Source organism: Procambarus clarkii, chromosome 27, assembly GCF_040958095.1.
Source record: "Procambarus clarkii isolate CNS0578487 chromosome 27, FALCON_Pclarkii_2.0, whole genome shotgun sequence".
NCBI classification, from domain to species: domain Eukaryota; kingdom Metazoa; phylum Arthropoda; class Malacostraca; order Decapoda; family Cambaridae; genus Procambarus; species Procambarus clarkii.
The window spans coordinates 38,134,253-38,157,102 of record NC_091176.1 but is presented as its reverse complement, the minus strand read 5'-3'; the positions used below and the strand labels follow the sequence as shown (position 1 = coordinate 38,157,102).

General features: G+C 41.4%; 1 protein-coding gene across 2 annotated transcripts in view; it reads left to right on the top strand.

The window, feature by feature from the left end:
* LOC123752447 (uncharacterized) overlaps positions 1–20,720 on the top strand; it is a 34,449-nt gene extending 13,729 nt beyond the window's left edge. For both annotated transcript variants that reach the window (XM_069332078.1, XM_069332079.1), the window contains 4 exons: positions 403–453; positions 9,010–9,246; positions 18,861–18,969; positions 20,603–20,720. In XM_069332078.1, the coding sequence (XP_069188179.1) occupies positions 403–453; positions 9,010–9,246; positions 18,861–18,969; positions 20,603–20,712 (507 nt within the window). In that variant the 3' untranslated portion in view covers positions 20,713–20,720. The remainder of the gene's footprint in view (positions 1–402; positions 454–9,009; positions 9,247–18,860; positions 18,970–20,602) is intronic.
* The last annotated feature ends 2,130 nt before the right edge of the window (positions 20,721–22,850 follow it).

Genomic DNA, 22,850 nt, shown 5'->3' with positions numbered 1-22,850 from the left:
CGATTGTGAGTCGAGAACGAAGCCGACTGTACTACCGGGGCTCGATATATATGTATAGGGAGTTTTGAGGGAGTAAAGATCGATTATGAGCGATAGGTATACTAATTGATAATTTTGGATTAGTTCATATTTAAATGTTTTTCCTGTAGGTGTTGTTTTGTTTGTGAACATTATATATATATATATATATATATATATATATATATACATATATATATATATATATATATATATATATATATATATATATATATATATATATATATATATATATAATATATATATAAATGAGTTTAGGTGGATATAAAAACAGCTGCCTCGTATGGGATAATAATAGGGCTTCTGAAATTGTATTACCGTTTTTAAATTATTTACTATAATACCCTTTGTTATTCTTTACAGCTCATAGAGAGAATGGACAGACAGCAAGAAAACAGCGACAGCTTGATACAGGTAACATTTGATCTATGTTTATGTCCTTGAAGATAGTATAATAATGATGGCAGTTTGACCAATAACCTTTCATTAATTACAAATAATATCATTTGTGTATATTATTTCTTTCTTTGTCTTCCTTTCTTTATCTTGTGATGTGTGGTTTGGTCATCATTCTCGCTGATTATTGGTGAACTGATATATTTCTTCTAGAGGTTAAACATAGTTATTTTTCCGGTCCTTTATCTTCTTTTAACGCTTCTCTCCCCTTCTTGACAAGACGAAGCCCAAACCAAAATCGAACAGCAACTATAGAATCGAACACCCATTGTACCCACTAAACTAAAAAAAATGTAATATTAGCAGAGCCGTGACTAAAATAAAATTCAACCCAACTACTGAACATCCAATTAGTCAGTAGTCCTCCTCAGAAAAAGAACTGTGGACCCAGCCAGAGGTGGTGGTTCGGCAGTTTGCTGCCACTAGAGGCTGTCATGCTCAAACGTCATCACAACTCGAGACACCTGTGAATATATAAATTTCCAGTTCAAAATCAAAAGTTCGGAAGCGAACTTAACCATTAGAGCGGTGCACAAAGTTCTTAACGCACATGTAACTGAATTCTATACTTACAACAGAAATTTAATATTAACAAACAGCAAAATTCAACTAATAATGTATTATAAAATAAAGTATAATACTTAGTATAATACTTTATACTATAATAATTATATAGTATAAAGTATAATACTTTATAGTATAATAATTAGTATAATACTTTATACTAATAAAGTATTATAATATTGATCTCTGGCAGTTGAATCACCCACAAGTTACTAGCTTCCTCAACTGTATGAACTCTTGCATGTTCATATCATGCTCATACAGCTTGTCCTCCAAACAAAGACACAAAAGTAATTCCATGCACCCGCCAAACTGTTGACGTCCGAACACTTCCGGAACAAGTGTTTCGCTGACGAATTTTTATCGAGCCACAACGCTGTAAATGCTTCACCCACGTACTACAAAATACAAATAATCGCCAACAGAACCTAAACACCTAACCTAACCTATGCCTATATATGCACAATATGCTAATATATTATAATATTAATTTATATTTTCCTGTTTTGGATGAACAGCATGTTAAAATTTATGATTGCGTCTGTGGGGTCGACCGCTGGATGGAATGGACTTGAGTCAAGGACGGGTTGGAGTATGAGCCCCTTGATAGTTCCTTCATTCATACCCATGAGCTTGGGTATGAGCCCCCTGATAGTTCCTTCATTCATACCCATGAGCTTGGGTATGAGCCGTCCCCTGATAGTTCCTTCCTTCATACTGTGGAAAATTTTACCCACTATATCTATATTATTATCTAAGAAATGTATTATTTCTATATTATATCAGAATCATTACAGATTCATTAAATCCTACATCTGGATCCTACATAACAATGTCACTATGATCGCATACACCATAAGGCCCATGGTTCCTACATGACTTTGTGCATGGTTTTTCAAGGATCTAGAAGTTCTAGAACAATATCTTAATTAAAATGCTATTGGAACAATCAATTGATTTCCAGTAAAGATTAAGTCAAATCCTTAATATGAATCAATAGTATTAATAAGTACTACTTATAATCTATAAATCTTATATCTAATTATATTATAATCACATCTTATCTCAATCATATGTCTAGACAGTAAAAATAATCAATATATATACCTTGAAGGTTACCCTCTCTATCCCTTTAACTGCGTTGCCTCCAAATATGACACCCCTGCAGTGCGCAGGAAATAAATTCTTTGGAATTTTTTTTTTAAGTGTCAAAAACCCTTCCCTGAGTATGGGTATGTAAAAAAAAAAATCACAAAAATACTGCAAACACAACCAAGGACCTAATCAATTAGCAAAGCTACCAGAATAATAAACAGCAAAGCTGTGACATAAAATATAGTGCCTAAACTCTACAAGAGCGTTATCCTGTCTGGCAACTTCTCAAATGGCACCGACATTCAGATTAAGTATATTGAGTGTTATTGTAATGTGTTGATTGGCCAATTGTATGCTTGTATAACCTTAATCTATTCAGTTAAACTGTTTGTTGTTACAGAGTGGGGCAATGCCCAATATATCAGTCAGTTATTATTAATCTTTCAGCCACTGAATCTTTTCAAGTATCTGGACACTCATTAATTCAACCTCAGTCATTAAAAGTCAAGCTCGACTGAATCTTTTCATATAAATTTAATATATCTGTAGATATAATTGATAATATACATTAAGTTAACAATTGTTTACTTAGTTATCTTTAATTTATCATATCAGTTTATCATATTGAATATAATCTCTTGTGCCTAGATACCAACACTTGGACCCAATTCAAGGTCCTTTGATTGCATATTCATATATATCATACCTCTATAATACAAATTGTTGTGTTTATTAGTGTGTAAATATTGGTTGTTGTAGTTATGGTGCTAAGCTCGACTGTGTACATGTTTTGATCCTTGACATTAACAGAACCAGTGTTCAGTTATAGAATTGGGTTTATTTAATCTTATTCTTGTATTAACAATACAAGCTGATGTGTTGAATTATCTGCAGGTGGATTGTAGATTTTCAATCAACTTCTCCATTCACCCTTAGGAACCCAACATGCCCCTTACAGCCCACAGTCTGTCATTAGGACAAGAGGAGCTAGGCTTTACAACCCTAGCTAGGTACTTTTAGTTGTATTAATTTTGCATACAGTAATTTTTTAAAATTTAGTACAGTACAAGTACAAAGTAGTTCTCCTCTTATATCAATCCCGACAATTTTCTCACATACCCATGAGCTTGGGTATGAGCCCCCTGACAGTTCCTTCCTTCATACACATGAGCTTGGGTATGAGCTCCCCTGATAGTTCCTTCATACCCATGAGCTTGGGTATGAGCCCCCCTGATAGCTCCTTCATACCCATGAGCTTGGGTATGAGCCCCCCCTGATAGTTCCTTCATACCCATGAGCTTGGCTATGAGCCCCCCTGATAGTTCCTTTATACCCATGAGCTTGGGTAGGAGCCCCCTGATAGTTCGTTCCTTCATACCCATGAGGACTAAACTTACCAGAAGTGCTTAAATGGGTGCCTCCTCCCTAGGCTACAATTGGTCAAATAAGCTCAAACAAATCACTGAGGCATTAGAAGAAAAAGAGAATGCAGATGTCGTATTCACGGACTTTGCAAAGGCATTTGATAAATGTGACCATGGAGTGATAGCACACAAACTAAGCTTAATATAAATAACAGATGAAGTAAGGGGATGGATATTAAATTTGTTGTCAAACAGAACTCAGAGAGTAACAGTCAATCAAATCAAATAGTCCAAGTGCAGTTAAAAGCTTTGTACCTCAGAGTACAGTCCTTGCACCACTGCTTTTCTTTATTCTCATATCAGATATAGGTTCAAATACAAGTCACAGCTTTGTATCATCCTCTGTAGATGACACAAATATCAGCATGAAAATTATCTCTGTTAAAGACATTGAAAAACTACAAGCAGATACTAATAAAGTTTTTGACTGGGCAGCAGAAAATAACATGATGTTTAACAGTGATGAATTCCAGGCTCTCGAGTTCGGTAAAAATGAGGACCTTAAACATAATACAGGGTACAAATACAATAAAATCTGCCCATAGTAGGAAAGCAGTATGTAAAGGATCTGGGAATAATGATGTCTGACGACCTAACGTTTAGGGAGCATAACCAAGCAAATATTGCGTCAGCAAGAAAATTGATAGGATGAATTATGAGAGCCTTCAAATCCAGGGATCCCATCACAATGGTTGTACTCTTCAAATGTGCTGTCTCGATACTCACTTCCCTCTTCCGAGCAGAAGAAATTGCTGAAATAGAGGGAATACAAAGAACACACAGCACACATTGACACGATAAAATACATAAACTATTGGGACCGTCTCAAAGCTTTCAAAATGTGCTCTCTAGAAAGAAGACGAGAGAGAGGTATCGAATTATATATAAATGGAGAATACTTGAGGCCAGGTCCCTAATTTTCACAGTAAAATAACATATTGAACCAAATGATATGGAAAGAAATGCAGAATAGAACCAGTGAAGAGCAGGAGTGCCATAGGCACAATCAGTGAACACTATACGAACATCAGAAGTCCACGGTTGTTCAACACCCTCCCAGCGAGTATAAGAAATATTACCGGAACAAAAGTGGAAACTTCAAGAAAAAGCTGGACAGTTTTCTTCAAGAAATTCCGGACCAACTAGGCTGTAGTAGATATGTGGGCCTGCGTGCCGCTCCAAGCAACAGCCTGTTGGACCAATCTCTCATAAGTCAAGCCTGACCTCGGGTCTGGCTTGGGGAGTAGAACTCCCAGAACCCCATCCAAGTACAATTTAGATGCAAACTTCGGGAAATAACTACTGATGGTACAACAGATCACTGACAAACATCATCTCCTACTGTTAGAACAAGGAAAATTAGCTTCAGACTACACAATCAGGCCTCCATAAGCAGTTTAATGAAGTTGTCAGCAACAAGCTTAGGAGACTAAAACCGGTTGCGTGGAAAATATTAAACTCATATACAAACATTTCCTTACAAAGTCCAGAGCCTCTGTAACATGCACTGTTGGGCTATCTCAACAAGTCACTGCCAAAAGCCTAAACAACCCATGGCTTACAAAAGACATACATTAATCACTCAAAAAAAAAACATGAATATGAACGGAAACACCGGATAAGGCTCTTTCCCAAAGAGGAATTTTTCAATAATATCTTGAGGTTATCTTGAGATGATTTTGGGGCTTTAGTGTCCCCGCGGCCCGGTCCTCGACCAGGCCTCCACCCCCAGGAAGCAGCCTGTGACAGCTGACTAACACCCAGGGACCTATTTACTGCTAGGTAACAGGGGGCATAGGGTGAAAGAAACTCTGCCCATTGTTTCTCGCCGGCGCCCGGGATCGAACCCGGGACCACAGGATCACAGTCCAGCGTGCTGTCTGCTCGGCCAACCGGCTCCAAATATTGAAGATAATGAAAAGTTTGAATAAACTACCATGAAATTTTATAAAATAAAGGGTAACATGAAAACTTGGAAACATATTGGAATAAAAAAAAAAATTGAATGTAATGAAACACTTATTGGTAGAGACCTAGTGGCTGTGTACAGCCATCTCAGAGAGAATGTTCCATTATATTTGTCATATAAGTTGCAAGAGGTCTATTTGGTCTTAGGGACCAGTGCCAGAACCTACCCTCCACCCTCCCAGAGGCACTGTAATGGTCTGTGTACAGACCTAGCTTCTCCCCTTCCCCTCGTTTGTCTCGCCCTTCCCTGTTCATTCCCCCCCCCCCCTCCCCCGTTGCCTCATCTTTCCTCTCCCTCCGCCCTTTCCTGCCATAAAACTGGAGCCAAGAGGCCCCTGGTGGCTGGACAGTCCCTCTCACTTGGCCCACTTTTCCCCCACTCCATCCCCACTCATTTCCCTCTCTCCCCTACCCTTTCCCCACTCCCCTTCCTCCTCTATAGGCGTGGACAAGTTGGAGCAATATAACTTAGTGCCATAAAACCGTATTCTCAAATTTAGGCCTTGGGGGCTCAAGTTATTGGACTAAGTCTGAGAGGCGGAGTCCCCAAGGGTAGTGCCAGACACCCATTGGCCAAGGGACCAGAGCATCCAGTTTTGGTTTGAATTGATTGGCGCTCCTAGCCCGGAGTCAAACTCGTGGGTAAAACCATAGGCCTCCCTGGGGTAGTCAAAAGGAATTTTTAGAATGTGTCTTGGGAGTGTTTTGGAGACAGGTCCAGGGACCTGAGGCCAGCCATTCAACATCTGTGGCCGGTGATTGCAGGGAAAGGTAATGTGCTCTTGAGTACTCATGTTCAATCAGTGGATACCTATTGCCTCATAAGGATATATTTACAGCTAAGATATAAATAAACATGACTTTTGTTAAGTAAAGTGAATATTGATTTAATGGTATTTAGTTAACCCCTTTTTATTAATGTTGAGTCATTTTTATATGTCGAGTTTATGTGCTGTATTGGAAGTCCGTGTCTCCTCAATAAGTAAAGATTTCTATAAATAAATCCCAAGCATTAACGTTAAGATTCCTACGCCCTTCGAGTTCATGATCATTTATTTCTGTCCTTCCTGGGAGTTCAGTAATACAGGCACATTCAGGTTTCAGGAAGGTGGTGGCAGCTGTAAGTTTAAGTATTATTCATTATTTAAAATCATATCCCTTTCATTTGTAGCTTCCCCCTCAATTAAAGTTTCTGTTTAACAGTTAGCTGGGAGTTCAGTGAGGGGTCACAGTGAGCTTGCAAGCAGTGTTAAGCTGGGGTTTTAAGTGAGAAGGTGGAGTAGCAATGTGGAGGTGTTGCAGCGCAAAAAGCAAATGAATTTTGCAACTTTCCCGGGAAAGCATCCACAAAGTCTGCACAGCTTTACAGATAACTGTTGAGTTCACAAGACTAAAAACCTGAAAACTGCCAAATAGTTCCCCTAACGATTAAAAAAAAAAATCCCTCCAAATTAGGGCAAACCTGTTAGTATTGAACACCACAACCAGGCAGCCTGGAGCTCAGTCCTCTGCAGCTCGCAATCAAATTCTGGAGTAGATAATAACCCCACCAACGAACTGATGAGTAGAGGAACAGTTTCCGTGGCATAGTCGTAGGATGCTCGCCTTGCGTTCCGCGAGCGCTTTGTCCTGGGTTCGTATCCTGGCCGGGGAGGATTTACTGGGTGCAAATCCCTAACTGTAGCCTTTGTTTAACTCAAAAGTAAAATGGGTACCTGGTTGTTAAAACGATTCTTCGTGGGAGTCATATTCCGGGGAACATAGGATTTAGGACCTGCCCGAAACGCTACGCGTACTAGTGGCTGTACAAGAATGTAACAACTCTTGTACATATAAATAAATATTAAAAAAAATATTAAAATTTGGAAGGGAGGGAGAAGAACAGAGAGCATCTTTGGGGCTCTACCAGAAAGAGACGTTTCATTCAATAGCTAAATAACCACAGAGAAACAAAGAAGGATTACCAGGAAGGAGGAGCGGTGGCAGGTACTAATGCGAAGAAGAAACCAACAGTCGGAAAATACGGGAAGCACAGAACCTTGCTGCAAGAGAACCCAAATAAGGGGCAGGAAGCCAGTGGCTGTGGCCGAAGGCCCTAAGATATCGACTCCACAGGAAACTATATGGATGAAAAGGGAAAGCAAAGAAAAAGGGGAGGGACTCAGCCAAATTAAAGCCTGGACAAGCATAGCCTGCCAACATGCGAGCTGAGATTGGCAAGACAAAAGTCTACCACCAAAAGAGAGGAGTGAGCAGCCAGGGTATGGCCCCCAAAGCCAAACAGCAGGCAACAGGGCAGCAATACCCGGCACTGAAGCCAATGCATCCGGACAATTTTGCAGACCTGATCTACAAAATGGTGACCAAGTGAGCATGGATCACTTGGGCCTCTGTGGCCAAGGCTACAGGAAGCTAAGGCAGCTGATCACGGGATGGAGCCCATAACTCGCCCCACAAATGAGCAAGTAGTACAAAAGAAAGTTGAAGATCATCCAAATGCCAGGAAAAAAACACGAACCCTCCATAAATGCAGCCCACAAGGTAGAAGCCTTGTGGATGCAAAATAAATGAGGATTTGAGAGGGAAGTGAAGTCCTGTGCCTACAAGAGGAACCAAAAACGATCGAACGAGCCAAAAGAGGTGGTGGTAGGTGGGAAAAAGGAATTTTCATGAAACATGATACAAGCTAGGACACAAATAGTACATGGAAGAGCAGCCAAGGAGTCAAACTTAAACATCAAAGGAGGATATCCCACAAATATAAGCCCCGCTTATATAAATAATATAAGCCCCCCTAATATAAAAAGAAAGAAAACTAATAATAATAATGCAGAGAGAACCAGAGACCAGAAGTAGTTAAAGGGTACTCTATACTAATCTGAAGGAGGGGAGTAAAAGTGTGAATATGACCTGCAGGTAAGCGTGTAGGCGGACTTATCTTAAAAGCTTGGTTGGGTACTGGCTTGGACCTCCAGTCCTCTTTGTGAATTCAGTAGTTATGAGTTAATAGGCTTTTGTTCTACTGTGGCTGAATGGGTTAAAGGCTGGTGTCTTAAGACTCACCAAAACGCTGGTTCAAGACACCTCATTGCCCCCAAATAATTTTCTCTGCGATTTTCACTGCACTGTGATTTCTTTGTGATGCCATATCATGTTAATAATAACCTATATTAAATAGACATATATAATATATTCATTTTGAAACATACATATTTTAGTTTTAAAGTTTGTCCATTTCTTTATATCATTGTCATTAGCCTTTCATCTAACTTCAATCGGTTCTCTCAGAATGAAAGAAATATTTAATATAGAACACACAAAAAAGTGATATATCGACGAGAAAATTAGTTGGGGCAGAGATTTAACCCAGTAAGGTGCACAGCTTGGGAATACCCAGGTGAGGGTTCGATTCCCCACATTGCTTCACTTGATTTTCTAATTTAATGAAGTGTCATGATTCCAGATGTCTTTTCAACAAATGAATGTGATGCTAACACAAATGGCGATCTCACAAGCACGACACGAAGACTTCATGAAGATAATGATGATGATGATGATGCAGAACAATGGTATGTCGCAGGGCCTTCCTCTGTCGCAGGGTTTTCGTATGTTGCAAACCCTTCCTACATTGACGGGAGGTTATTCTTTCATGGATAATTTGAGTTCAACATCAAAGCAATCCAGTACACAAAATCGTGGGGTAAGTATCCGAAAGCTCTCAGATTAATTCTGAAACTAATCTATCTATATAAAACAGAATGTATATCTCTGTCAGTCTTTCTGAGGATGAAGGCCAGATTGTTTTGGATAGACTCATGCAATTTTCCATGGTGGAGTGTGATTGTATGAGAAGTGTCACGAGGGGATCAGAGAAGTGTCACGAGGGGATCAATCCTCATGCATCTCATTAGGTAGGATTGTCTCCTATTGTGACAACCACGACTACTGTGAAGTCTGAAATGTGGGCTTGATTCTCCATAGACTGGTTTTAACAAATGTTTCAGATATTCATCACACACAACCTAACAACAACATTCAATATTAAAGTAACACTATTAAAAATAACATTGCAGTTATGTTTTGCATTACCTGGGTGTGTATAGTGAGTATTGTGAAAGAGAACAGGATGAAGGGAGGTAGAGAGAATGACAGGGAGAGAGAACAGGAGGGAGAAACAGAGATAGTGAGAGTGACAGAGAGAGAGAGAGAGAGAGAGAGAGAGAGAGAGAGAGAGAGAGAGAGAGAGAGAGAGAGAGAGAGAGAGAGAGAGAGAGAGAGAGAGAGAGAGAGAGAGAGAGAGAGATAATGAGAGAGAGAGAGAGAGTTAATGAGAGAGAGAGAGAGAGAGAGAGAGAGAGAGAGAGAGAGAGAGAGAGAGAGAGAGAGAGAGAGAGAGAGAGAGAGAGAGAGAGAAAGAAAGAAAGAGAGAGAGAGAGAGAGAGAGAGAGAGAGAGAGAGAGAGAGAGAGAGAGAGAGAGAGAGAGAGAGAGAGAGAGAGAGAGAGAGAGAGAGAGAGAAAGAAAGAAAGAGAGAGAGAATGAGAAAGAGACTGACCGACCACTGTGTACCGCAGCCCACCCCAAGCAACAGCCTGTTGGACCAAGCTCTCTTAAGTCAACTCTGCCCCTGGGCCGGGCTTTACCTGGTTGATACCTGGTTGATGGGGTTCTGGGAGTTCTTCTACTCCCCAAGCCCGGCCCGAGGCCAGGCTTGACTTGTGAGAGTTTGGTCCACCAGGCTGTTGCTTGGAGCGGCCCGCAGGCCCACATACCCACCACAGCCCGGTTGGTCCGGCACTCCTTGGAGGAATAAATCTAGTTTCCTCTTGAAAATGTCCACGGTTGTTCCGGCAATATTTCTTATGCTTGCTGGGAGGACGTTGAACAACCGCGGACCTCTGATGTTTATACAGTGTTCTCTGATTGTGCCTATGGCACCTCTGCTCTTCACTGGTTCTATTCTACATTTTCTTCCATAACGTTTACTCCAGTACGTTGTTATTTTACTGTGTAGATTTGGTACTTGGCCCTCCAGTATCTTCCAGGTGTATATTATTTGATATATCTCTCGTCTTCTTTCTAGTGAGTACATTTGGAGGGCTTTGAGACGATCCCAATAATTTAGGTGCTTTATTGCATCTATGCGTGCCGTATATGTTCTCTGTATTCCCTCTATTTCAGCAATCTCTCCTGCTCTGAAGGGGGAAGTGAGTACTGAACAGTACTCAAGACGGGACAACACAAGTGACTTGAAGAGTACAACCATTGTGATGGGATCCCTGGATTTGAAAGTTCTCGTAATCCATCCTATCATTTTTCTGGCTGTCGCAATATTTGCTTGGTTATGCTCCTTAAACGTTAGGTCATCAGACATTATTATTCCCAAATCCTTTACATGCTGTTTTCCTACTATGGGTACATTTGATTGTGTTTTGTACTCTGTATTATGTTTAAGGTCCTCATTTTTACCGTACCTGAGTACCTGGAATTTATCACTGTTAAACATCATGTTATTTTCTGATGCCCAGTCGAAAACTTTATTAATATCAGCTTGAAGTTTTTCAATGTCCTCAGCCGAGGTAATTTTCATACTGATTTTTGTGTCATCTGCAAAGGATGATACGAAGCTGTGACTTGTATTTTTGTCTATATCTGATATGAGAATAAGGAAAAGCAGCGGTGCAAGGACTGTACCCTGAGGTACAGAGCTTTTCACTGCACTTGGACTAGATTTTATATGGTTGACAGTTACTCGCTGAGTCCTGTTTGACAGAAAACTGAGTATCCAGCGTCCTACTTTACCGGTTATTCCCATTGACTTCATTTTGTGTGCTATCACGCCATGGTCACATTTATCGAAAGCCTTTGCGAAGTCCGTGTATATCACATCAGCATTCTGTTTCTCTTCTAATGCCTCAGTGACTTTGTCGTAGTGCTCAAGTAGCTGTGAGAGGCACGATCTTCCCGCTCGAAATCCATGTTGGCCTGGGTTGTGAAGGTCATTGGTCTCCATGAAATTGGTGACCTGACTCCTAATCACTCTCTCAAATACTTTTATGATGTGCGATGTTAGTGCAACTGGTCTATAATTTTTGGCCAATGCTTTGCTCCCTCCCTTGTGTAGAGGGGCTATGTCTGCTACTTTAAGTGCATCTGGTATCTCCCCCGTGTCCAAGCTCTTCCTCCACACTATACTGAGTGCCTGTGCTACCGGCACTTTGCATTTCTTTATAAATATTGAATTCCATGAGTCTGGACCTGGGGCCGTGTGCATGGGCATGTTTTCAATTTCTTTTTCAAAATTTAGTGCGCTCGTGTTTATATCAGTTATATTTACAGGGGTTTGAATATCCCGCATAAAGAAATTGTCTGGATCTTCCACCTTCATGTTGTTTATTGGAGTGCTAAACATGTCCTCATACTGCTTTTTTAGGATTTCACTAATTTCTTTGTCATCCTCCGTGTATGAACCTTCACTTGTACGAATAGGTCCAATACTGGCAGTGGTTTTTGCTTTTGATTTCGCATATGAGAAGAAATATTTTGGATTTTTCTTTATTTCCTGAATGGCTTTCGGTTCTAACTGCCTTTCTTCAGTTTCATATGAGTGTTGCAATTTCCGCTCGATTTCTTCAATCTCCCTATTTAAATCCCAGAACCCCCCCCCAGGCACAATCCAGATACCCTACCTAGTAGGTTTGAGATGTTGCCTATTGGGGATGGCACTAATACAAGTGACCTCAGTCAGAAAGGACTGCAGTAACAACACAATAAATGTTGTGATAGCAACCCTTTGATCCACTGGGTCGTGGAGCTCCTATATCTCCTGACGGCAGGTGTAAGGGTAGCTCTGGCAAGGCTGGGAACTCTGAATGAAGAAATTGGAAGCTCAAGACTTTGAAGACAACATACCGGGAAATACTCACCTATTGTGCTGGCAAGAGGGTGAGGTAACTGGTACGCTTTCTGCTTAAGGAAGTCTTGCAATGGCTGACACAGGAAGAGTAACTAGGTCAAGGAGCAGCATGGAGGAATTTACACTGGGAGGAGTAGATAGGATTATAGAGAGAGCTTTGGGAGGAATGGGAAGAGAGGGGTAAACTTTGGAGTTGAGGAGATCATATAAAAACAGAAAAAGTACTTGGCTACAAAATGGGAATATGAAATGGACAAACAGAAGCAGTGGATAGAGGGATATTATTAAGCAGAAAATAGGAAGATGGAAACAGAGTGGCGGCAGTAATGCATAGATAGGAGGGAAGAGTAAATAACTTAGAATCAGTCATAGCCGGGGGGGGGGGAGGAGTGGAAGGGGGAGAGAGACATAGTCCAGGACACCGGGGCAACAGAGGTAGGGTCAACCACCACTGGAGTAGTGAGCAAGCTGAGGAGGGATGGGGAGGCGAGACTGCTACAACTAGAGAACAAATTGGAAAGATTACAAAGCACCTCTCGATTATGTGAAAATGAAGAGACAATATGGTAATTAGAAACGACAAAGAGACAGCAGAAAATAGGAAAATGGAAACAGAGTGGCGGCAGTAATGCATAGATAGAAGGGAAGAGTAAATAACTTAGAATCAGTCATAGCCGGGGGGCGGAGGAGTGGAAGAGGGAGAGAGACATAGTCCAGGACACCGGGGCAACAGAGGTAGGGTCAACCACCACTGGAGTAGTGAGCAAGCTGGGGAGGCGAGACTGCTACAACTAGAGAACAAATTGGAAAGATTACAAAGCACCTCTCGATTATGTGAAAATGAAGAGACAATATGGTAATTAGAAACGACAAAGAGACAGCAGGGGGCACAATACATCAAGGAATGCAGGCGATGAGTCACAATAACGTGGTTAAAGTATGGTGATCAGACCACACACTAGAAGGTGAAGGGACGACGACATTTCGGTCCGTCCTGGACCATTCTCAAGTCGATTGTCTTGAGAATGGTCCAGGACGGGCCGAAACGTCGTCATCCCTTCACCTTCTAGTGTGTGGTCTGGTCTACATCAAGGAACATTGAAGTAGAGTGATGAGAGATGATGACAAGGAACTACAGAAGAAAAGAACAATAGTAATACATGGACTGGAGGAGGCCTGGTCGACGACCGGGCCGCGGGGACACTAAGGCCCGGAAGCACCTCAAGGTAGCCTCAAGGTAGGACTCATCGAGGAACGCCATGCCTTCACAACTCGAGAGGATACAATATGATAGACTAGAGCTGGGGGAGATCATGAGATGTTTGCATGCTGACCGAGCAGGAGGTTGTGATATCACTCTGCATTAGGACAAGTACTCCGAATACTACGAATCGACCTGTTTAGGTAGAATTTACGAACGTACATGCAGTTGAGTATATATTGGAACACAGACATTTACTAAGGAGGTCAGGGAATTTCTATAATGTTTACATAAAACGATTCATGACAAATCAGGAGCAGCAGGAACATAAATCACAGAGATTTCATGACAGCAGAGTCAAAACATCTAGGCAGCAACTGGCAAGACCTTGACCTCACTACCGCACACCCCTTCCCTCCCCCAACCACGCCCTACCATGTCCCCCAACCCTCCAGTACCTGAGAATGACCGGACCTATAACCTCCTTTTCCTCTGCTACACCCAATTCAATGCTCAATTCTGTGAGCCTCTTAAGTTTTTAATCAGTCTTTTATGTGGCACTGTATCAAAAGCTTTGCTAAAGTGAAGGTACACAACATCACAACCCTTGCCACTATCATACCTTACCTTACCTTGAGGGTGAGGCAGTTGATACCTTACCCTCAAGGTAAGGTATCAACTGCCTCAACTATGCTGGAATAAAATGATAGCAAGTTTGTTAAACATGTACGACCATTTGTAAATCCATGTTGTGAATCATTTATAAATTTATATATTTCAAGATGATGTCGAATGGTATTTTCAATTATCGATTCAAGTAATTTTCCCACAATAGACGTTAGGCTAATTGGCAGATAGTTTGACGCAAGTGATCTATCTCCTTTCTTGAAAATTGGTACCACATTAGCAACCTTCCACGACTCTGGCACTCTGTCTGACTCTTATTAAATATGGTAGACAATGGATTGCAAAGTTTCGCTTTGCATTCTTTAAGCACCCTGGTAAACATTTCATCCGGCCCTGGGGATTTGTTTGACTTGAGTTTCACTATTTGTTCAATAACATCCTCCCTGGTAACTGTAAAATTAGTCAACCTGTCCTCGTCCCCACCCACATAGACTTGTTCAGCTGAAGGTATAGAGTTACGTTCCTCTTTAGTAAATACAGAGATTAAATATTTATTAAAAATACTACTCATCTCTTCGTCATTATTAGTTATCTGGCCTCTCTCAGTTTTTAATGGAACTATCCTTTCCCTAATCTTTGTTCGATATAACTGAAAAAAACCTTTGGGATTTATCTTTGCTTGACCTGCTGTGCGAACTTCATAGTTTCTTTCTGCCCTCCTTATCTCCTTTTAAACATTTCTAACCAGTTGTGCGAATTCTTGTTCTAAACTGACTTCCCCATTCTTAATCCTTTTGTACCAAGCTCTCTTTCTACCTATAAGGTTCTTCAGATCCTTTGTTATCTATTTTGGGTCATTTTATTAGATCTATTCAGTTTGTAAGGTATACTACTCTCCTGTGCTTTGCTTAGAATATTTTTAAATAAGTTATATTTTGAATCCACATCGAAATCCCCTTTTACGTCACCCATCGCTGAGCTCACATCTTGCTCCAAGACCGGTCCGCCCCCTTCCACAATGCACAAGACTTTCCAATCTATTTCACCCAAAAAAAATCTTAAGCCATTAAAATCAGCTTTTCGAAAATCTGGCACTTTAGAAAAAATTTCTCCTACAAATCTATTATATTCTATGCTAAATCTTCTGAACCAGCCGATACATAAACCTCATCCTGCAGTTTTCACGTCTCAGTATATTAATCAGAACACGAGAATGAGAGGAGGGAATGCTCCACCATTGCGACCATGTCCTTTGGGAAATCAAATGTCAGTGCATTATAATCTAGAAGGGACTGGAGAAATGGATGGAAATTGTGGAAAACCTGATGGCAAGAGAGGAGAATATGGGGTATTCGGCAAGTTCTTGAATGAGTTTAATTGGAAAGATTTATTGTTTGGTAAAGAAATAAGAGATGTAAGCCACATTTTATGAGATACATGATAGCCAGGTAGAAACACGGTTGGGCCAGATGAAGTTTCACCTTGGGTCATGAGAGAATGTGCATCTGAGCTCAGCACTCAACTTCAATTATTTTTTTCCAATCATTTATATGTACATGATTCTTGGCTGATATACAGAAAAAGGCAAACATAGTTCCAATCTACAAAAATTGTAGCAGTAAAAACCCTCTTTATTACAGACCTGAATCATCAACAACCGAGGTTTCCAAAACACTGAAAAAATAACTAAAACTCATTAAGGAGAACGCCTGGAGATTAGTTGTTTAACATCAGACATTATGGTTGTCGATCAAGGAAATTCTGTGTAACAAATTTACTTAGTTTTGATGTCAGCCACAAAAATTAGAGTTGGTTGGGGTGACTATTTATCTGCACCTTAAAAAATAGGCCTTTTGATAGTTTCACACAAGAGGTTGTTCAGGAAACTTGGAACATGCTGGAGGGGTGACAGGAAGACTTCTGACGTGGATGAATAATGCTCAAACCTCCAGGAAAATGAGGGTAGTAATCAGAGACAATGTATCTGATTGGAGGAGTGTTACAAGCGGAGTACCACAGGGTTCATTTCTTGCACTGGTAATTTTCATCGTCTATATAAACGATCTACCAGAAGGTATACAGAATTATATGAACATGTTTGCTGATGATGCTAAGATAATAGGACACCTGCACCAAGGTAGTTTATTGTTAACTAATGATCAGGCAAGATTGAGATCAACACTGACTTCATTTTCGGGTTGCAGTGCTAACCATGCCACGCACATGTCTTTGTTTACAAACACGTCGTTTACAAACATGTCGTTTAGGTCCTGGTTCAACCTTGACGACGAGCGGACGTCTGGACACCTCCTCCGCCTGGGGGCCGCCGGATCACGTTCTGTTCTCGCGTTTCGGCTTTGCTACTGCCGTCTGGCATTCCTATTCAACGGTCCGGTTGTACGACGCCTGGCGCACATATCGCCTTGGGTCACGGGATGGTTGATAGTTTTTTTTTTTTACGTGTTCTGGCTGGTTCTCCCGGCGGGGTGACGGTGTTCGGGGGCCGGCTTGGCCGAGAGGTGCCGGGGGTTGGTGGGTTTTGGTGGGCTCCTGGTGGGCCCTCAGTCGTGGTGGGCGGCCGGCTTCTGCTCTGCCAGAGGACACTGGATGACTTTAGCGTTTTAGTTGGGAGCAGAGTTTTTGGTTTTGCTTCCCAGTGTTCTCTGTGTGGGGCGGGGCTGGTGCTTGTTACCCCTGCGGGACTCTTGGGGACTCCCCAATCATCTCTCTATCTGTGTTTCTTTGCGGCGAGGCATATTAGTTTCTAGTGATTGGCGTCATTTGTTTCGTGATTTGGCTTGGCGTTTCACCTTTCTGGGCTTCGCGAATTAACCCTTAACGGGTACGCCGGGCGCATCCGATTCTACGATCGTTGTCGTCCCTAAATCAACAAAAACAACATGTCGTTTACAAACATCTCTGTGGTTACAAATACAGGTGTTGACTGGCAGAAAAACTGTTGTCTCTCTCTCAGCCCTCCCCCCTCACTAACAGGTCTCCAGAAATGAATTAACTTACCGTTAATAAGCAGCATTTACTTAGCAATACATAACACAGCAATAAATACTGTACTAGTGTACAGTGTTTCCATTGGACAGTATAGGAACGTGGAGGGGGGGTGGGGATCCTGCTGCATGGGTAACAGCTTCTCCTCCATATCACCCTACCCTGGCTTTGCGCCCTGGAGAGGCCACTCCAGCCTCGACAACCACAGCGCGACTCTATATTCTCCCAAGAGTACAGTATGCCTAGTACTAGTGTACAGTAATGGTAACCTGCACATTTGTCGGTACTTTGACGGAAACGAGACGAGTTAGTAGAAGGGAGCACCGCTGGAAACGTTAGTTACTGTGAATTGAATATCTTGCCTTAACAACATATATTCTGCCAAGTAAAGCTTTCACTGCTCAATTAATAACTACTACGTGAATATCTAACTTGGCATGACTTTCTAAATACTATATTTTTTATTAATAGATTAAATTAAATTCTAATAATTACTTTTTTTGTAAAAGAAGGCAAGGTACAATTTTTTTCATCAGTTTTTAAAATTCTCTCATAAGGCAGGACACTGGGTCTCTGAATCCCATTGTTCCATGGAACCCAGGTTAGAAATGGCCGGTCCAGAGGATCGAGCCGGTGCTAGATTTGTTAGGGGTTCAGTATATGAGGAAGCCAGTTTTAACTGTAACCAATGGAGCCAACCTCAACCCACACATGTTGGGTCCCTACCCCACAGCAATCACCGTGCAAATTTTTGTGATTGTAGCCTCAAACATCTGGCCTCCTACTTCAGACCGACAAAAAGACATTCTATTTAATAGTAAAAAATATTGTTGACAAGCCTGGTATTAAGGACCTTTCCTATGATAATACCAAAGTGCCTCAATCAGCATTCACCAGAGACACAGAACAAGGGGGTTTTGACTGAGGTTTTTAAGTAGGTTTGAGACACAAGCAAAGAGGATACACATACATGGTTCTTAATCTGTCCGATCAGGTCTAAACCCACAACAATGCATATAAGCTGTAGAAATTTTGCTTTAGGAGGAATACAGGTTTTGAATGACTGGAATGGGCTATCACAATTAAGACAACTTAACAGGTTGAATCAACAACTTAACAGGTTGAAACAGGTCAGGATCAGATCCCTGATCAGACACAGAGACAGAACGGAGAGACGACCCACTCTGGCTCGGTGATTAGTTGAATATTTCCTCCCTGTCCTCATCCGTCTCACAGGACTCTCGACGCCTCACCGAGCCACAGTGGGTCGTCTCTCCGTTTTGTCTCTGATCAGGGCCTATCCAATCTATTCTCAAGAATAGATTGGATAGGCAGACGGGTGTGAGGGTGTGGCTTTACACAGGATCGGTGAGCGGGTGTGGCTTTACACAGGACCCAAAGTGTATGGCCCATCTGTAGTGCTGCTGCTGTACAGTATAGTATAGTTACTCATTCTTATATTATTATTTCCAAGGTAATATGATTCTGTATTTTGTGTTTTTTTTAAATAAAATATTATTTTATTAACTCGATTACTTTCTTTCAAGTGTTTGTTATTGTTGCAGAGGACCGGGTGCACGGAGTGTAAGGAGTGCTGCAAGGAGTATGACTCTGGCCACCGGCGCCCGCTGATACTACCCAAGTGTGGACACACATTTTGCAAGTCGTGCCTGAGTAACTATCATCACTCTTGTATAATTGCTCTATTGGTTAAGGCTAAATCAACACTCTTTGTGCATGCGATGAGTCACAATAACGTGGCTGAAGAATGTTGACCAGACCACACATACTAGAAGGTGAAGGGACGACGACGTTTCGGTCCGTACTGGACCATTCTCAAGTCGATTGTCTTGACTTGGTACAATCGACTTGAAAATGGTCCAGAACGGACCGAATCGTCGTCGTCCCTTCACCTTCTAGTGTGCGTGGTCTCGTCAACACTCTTTGTTTACAGTTTACGAGCAGTGAAAGAAGACTTTTGTTACGGGATCAAGTATGGCATTGCGATTAACTGCTTCATCCAAGCCTTTGTTTATTTCATATGGCTATCCAGACTGTCTTGAAACGAGCGTATGTTCATTGCTGATCTCAGGTCCTGGGACATCCTTGTATCGTCTGCAAAGTTGTAAATGTTGCTGCTCAATCCTTAATCCAAATAGCTCATATACAGGTCAAATGACAGAAGACCCCAGGATGGAGCCCTGAGGTCCTTCAAACAATGTTCTTCTGCTTAGACTCAACTGCATTTATGCAGTTGAAAATAATGCAGATAAATTTTAATTTATCTCCCTGAAATAACTAAGTCAAATAGACTGGGTGAATTTATTATCAGAAGCTTTCGCTGTCAACATTCCTTTGTTGTTGTAGCTGACTCTCGCAGTGCATTCATGGATCTGGAGTCCTTTAACCCGGTCCATCTGGTGGTAGTTGAAATTCAACATTGGTTGTTTCTTATCTCCCGTAGATTTAAGACTGTGGAGTTTTGTTGGGTTCCCAGCCACATTGGTGTGTCCTTATATGAGCGTGCGGACGCTGCCGCTAAGGCGGCTATCCGGACTTGTTCCATCTCCTGCAAAGGTGTTCCTTATTCCGACTTCTACCCAGTTATTCATTCCTCCATTCTTGCCTGTTGGCAGGGTCGTTGGTCGTCTGTTACTGGTAAGAAACTGTGTGTTCTTAAGAGTAGTGTGTCCCAGTGGCCGTCCTCCTACCACCGTAACCGGCGGTGGGAAATGGCTCTGGCAATGTTACGTATTGGCCATACACACTTTGCGCACGGGCACTTAATTGAGTGCCTCCCTGCTGCTTATTATCCTAACGGCATTGTCCCTCTTGCAGTCATGCATATCCATGTTGAATGTCTTGACTTCCAGGATGTGCAAGTGTCTTGCTTCCCGACCGTCCCCCGCGGTCACTTGTTCCTTAATAAAATCCTTAGTGAATCAGATGTGTTTCATATTGCTCGCCTTATGCACAGTTGTTCGCGTATTGGCACCCTTAGTGATATTTAGTGCCTTGTGAATATCCCGCACCTTTGATGGTGCTACATAGTCTCCCTGACTTGATGCCTTCTTTTGATAATTACTTAATTCCTGTCCTCGTCGAGGTCACAAGAGTGTTAGTGGCACTCAAGTAAATTCAGGAAAGTGCTTCCTCACACTATGAAATACAAACTTCATGACCAAAATATAAATAATCCAACCCGCACATATGAAATGAAAAGAAAGTCACGACATTTTAATCCTTCCTTGACTATTTTAAGTTGTGATTTTCCCTTTATAGAACTAATGTTCATTTTTCTCAACAGGGCAGATAAACAACAGAGGTCGTCTGCGATGTCCAAAGTGCGGGTCTGAACCTAAAGTGGATGTAAACGACTTGCCAACAAACATGTCCATTCTGGATATGGTGATCTAGGTAAGGGAACTTAAGTATTCATTATCAGGTAAACAAGTGAGATTCACACATAGGCCTACATTTTTTACAGGAGAGGAGAGGAATTTCACGAAATTCTAGGATTTTTAAGATAGGCTGACGAACACAAAGCCATAATACGTTGCGGATAAGTAGAATATTGCGACAGTAAGTCGTAATTTCAACGGGGGGTTGAAAATATAACATCCAAGCTGCACATGTTAAAATAAAGGTAATAACAACGTTTCGGTCCACCTTGGACACGACAGTGGTCAAGGATGGACAGAAACGTTGGCACTTTATTTCCATATGAGCGTCATATGGGAGTTAAACTTAATATCCTTCGATACTGAGCAACTCACCGACTGGAAAACAGGCTGGGATGTCTCTGTGGTCCCATTGATGGTGGCAAGATGATATTAATATTAATTATAATAATAATTGATTATGTTTATTACAGGTATTGAATGCAAAATTACATGTTTTATTAGCGTCATCCGGGTAGCTTTCCCTCTTACCCTCTCCCCCCTTGATTCCCTCTATCCCTCCTCTTTTCCCTCTCTCCCTCCTCTTTCCCCTTTCATCCATTACCTCTCACTCATCACAACATGCCATTTTAGGAACAGCTGGAAAACTGTGAAAAACTCTATGGAAAATAAGACCACAATTTCATACTTTATTGGCGTTTGTGAAAGTTGTAATAGGAGCCGATAATTCTTGAAGGCGGCATTGTCTGTCAATCCTAGGATAAAGGTCAGATAACTGAGGTATAGCCTTACCAAACGTTGCAGGGTGACTGGTGGTTGTTGGCGGTGGTCTCCCCGCCAAAGATACCTATTCCAACCCCGCTGAAAACCACACTCCATCCTTAGTATGATTCATCCAGGATATTCTTTTCCACTTTATAATTTAGTGTTTGGAGCCCCCAGAATCTATGTGCTGCCTAGATGGAGTATCTTATCTATCACAATCATAACACTATCATCACCCTACGCTACCCGGTAGTGTTCAGGTAGTGTAGATAGTGATGGGGATGAAGACTATGCAAGGAGGAGGACAATGTGTAGTGAAAGTGGTTACCATGATGGAGTTTGTGTGTAGTGAAGGTGATAACAGGAGTTGAAGATAGGTTATAGGGGGTTACAGGATAATGGTTGTAGAAAGGTGTAGATAGTTACAATGGAGGAAGATAGGGTGTAGTAAAAATATTTGCAATGCTGAAGATATAATGTAGTGTACGTGATTGTAGTGATAAAGATAGTGAGTGGTTAAGATGGTTAGAGTAAGGATGGCACTTGTGTAGTGTAGGTGTGGTTGCCATCACCTGAGCAAAGCCAGATATCAAAGCTAGTACTTTATAAAGCACTGATCACAGAAGCACACTGTGACTCTCGCTGAGATAAAATGGAATCTAATGTAGGGAGTGACCCCCGGTCAACAGCAAAGTATATAAAGTTAGGGAATGGTGAAGTGAAAGTTTCTAACTAGTTGTTCAGTTATTGGACCAGACCACACACTAAAAGGTGAAGGGACAACAACGTTTCGAACCGTCCTGGATTCTCAAGTCGATTGTTCAGTTATTTCTTGACATATTTTGGGAACCAACACGATAACATTGTGGTTTAGACTTAGTGTTATCTAAAATGTGACACAGTTGAGTAACTGCAAACTTGGGAGTGTGCTTAGCAACAGTTAGAATTGGGAAATCATATTTAACACAGTATGGAAAAGCTGTGAGAGAAATGACTTAAAATGCCAGATTTAGAAGAAGCTGATCTATAGGGTTTAGGATGCTGCTAGGGAAGGATAGATTTTGGTGGCATTAAAGATGGGTGTAGGACTATCCTTAGTACGGGACGACGTGAAACCAGTTGTGGGTGACGTAACACTTGTTAATGATGAAGCTTCACAATGTAACTGATTTAAATACAAACCTAGAAAGCCCAGGAAGGTGGGTTTGTATATATATTAATATAACCAAATGCATTATGATGGGGCTAAAGAATCTGATAACAAAGACGATATACAGACGAATTTAGATTAGGAAACCGAATCTAGAACGGAAATTTCTCTATTTAAAAAGTATAAATGATGAAAATTATGAAGTCTGCATGTATGGGAAGGTAAAGGCAAATCCTGAA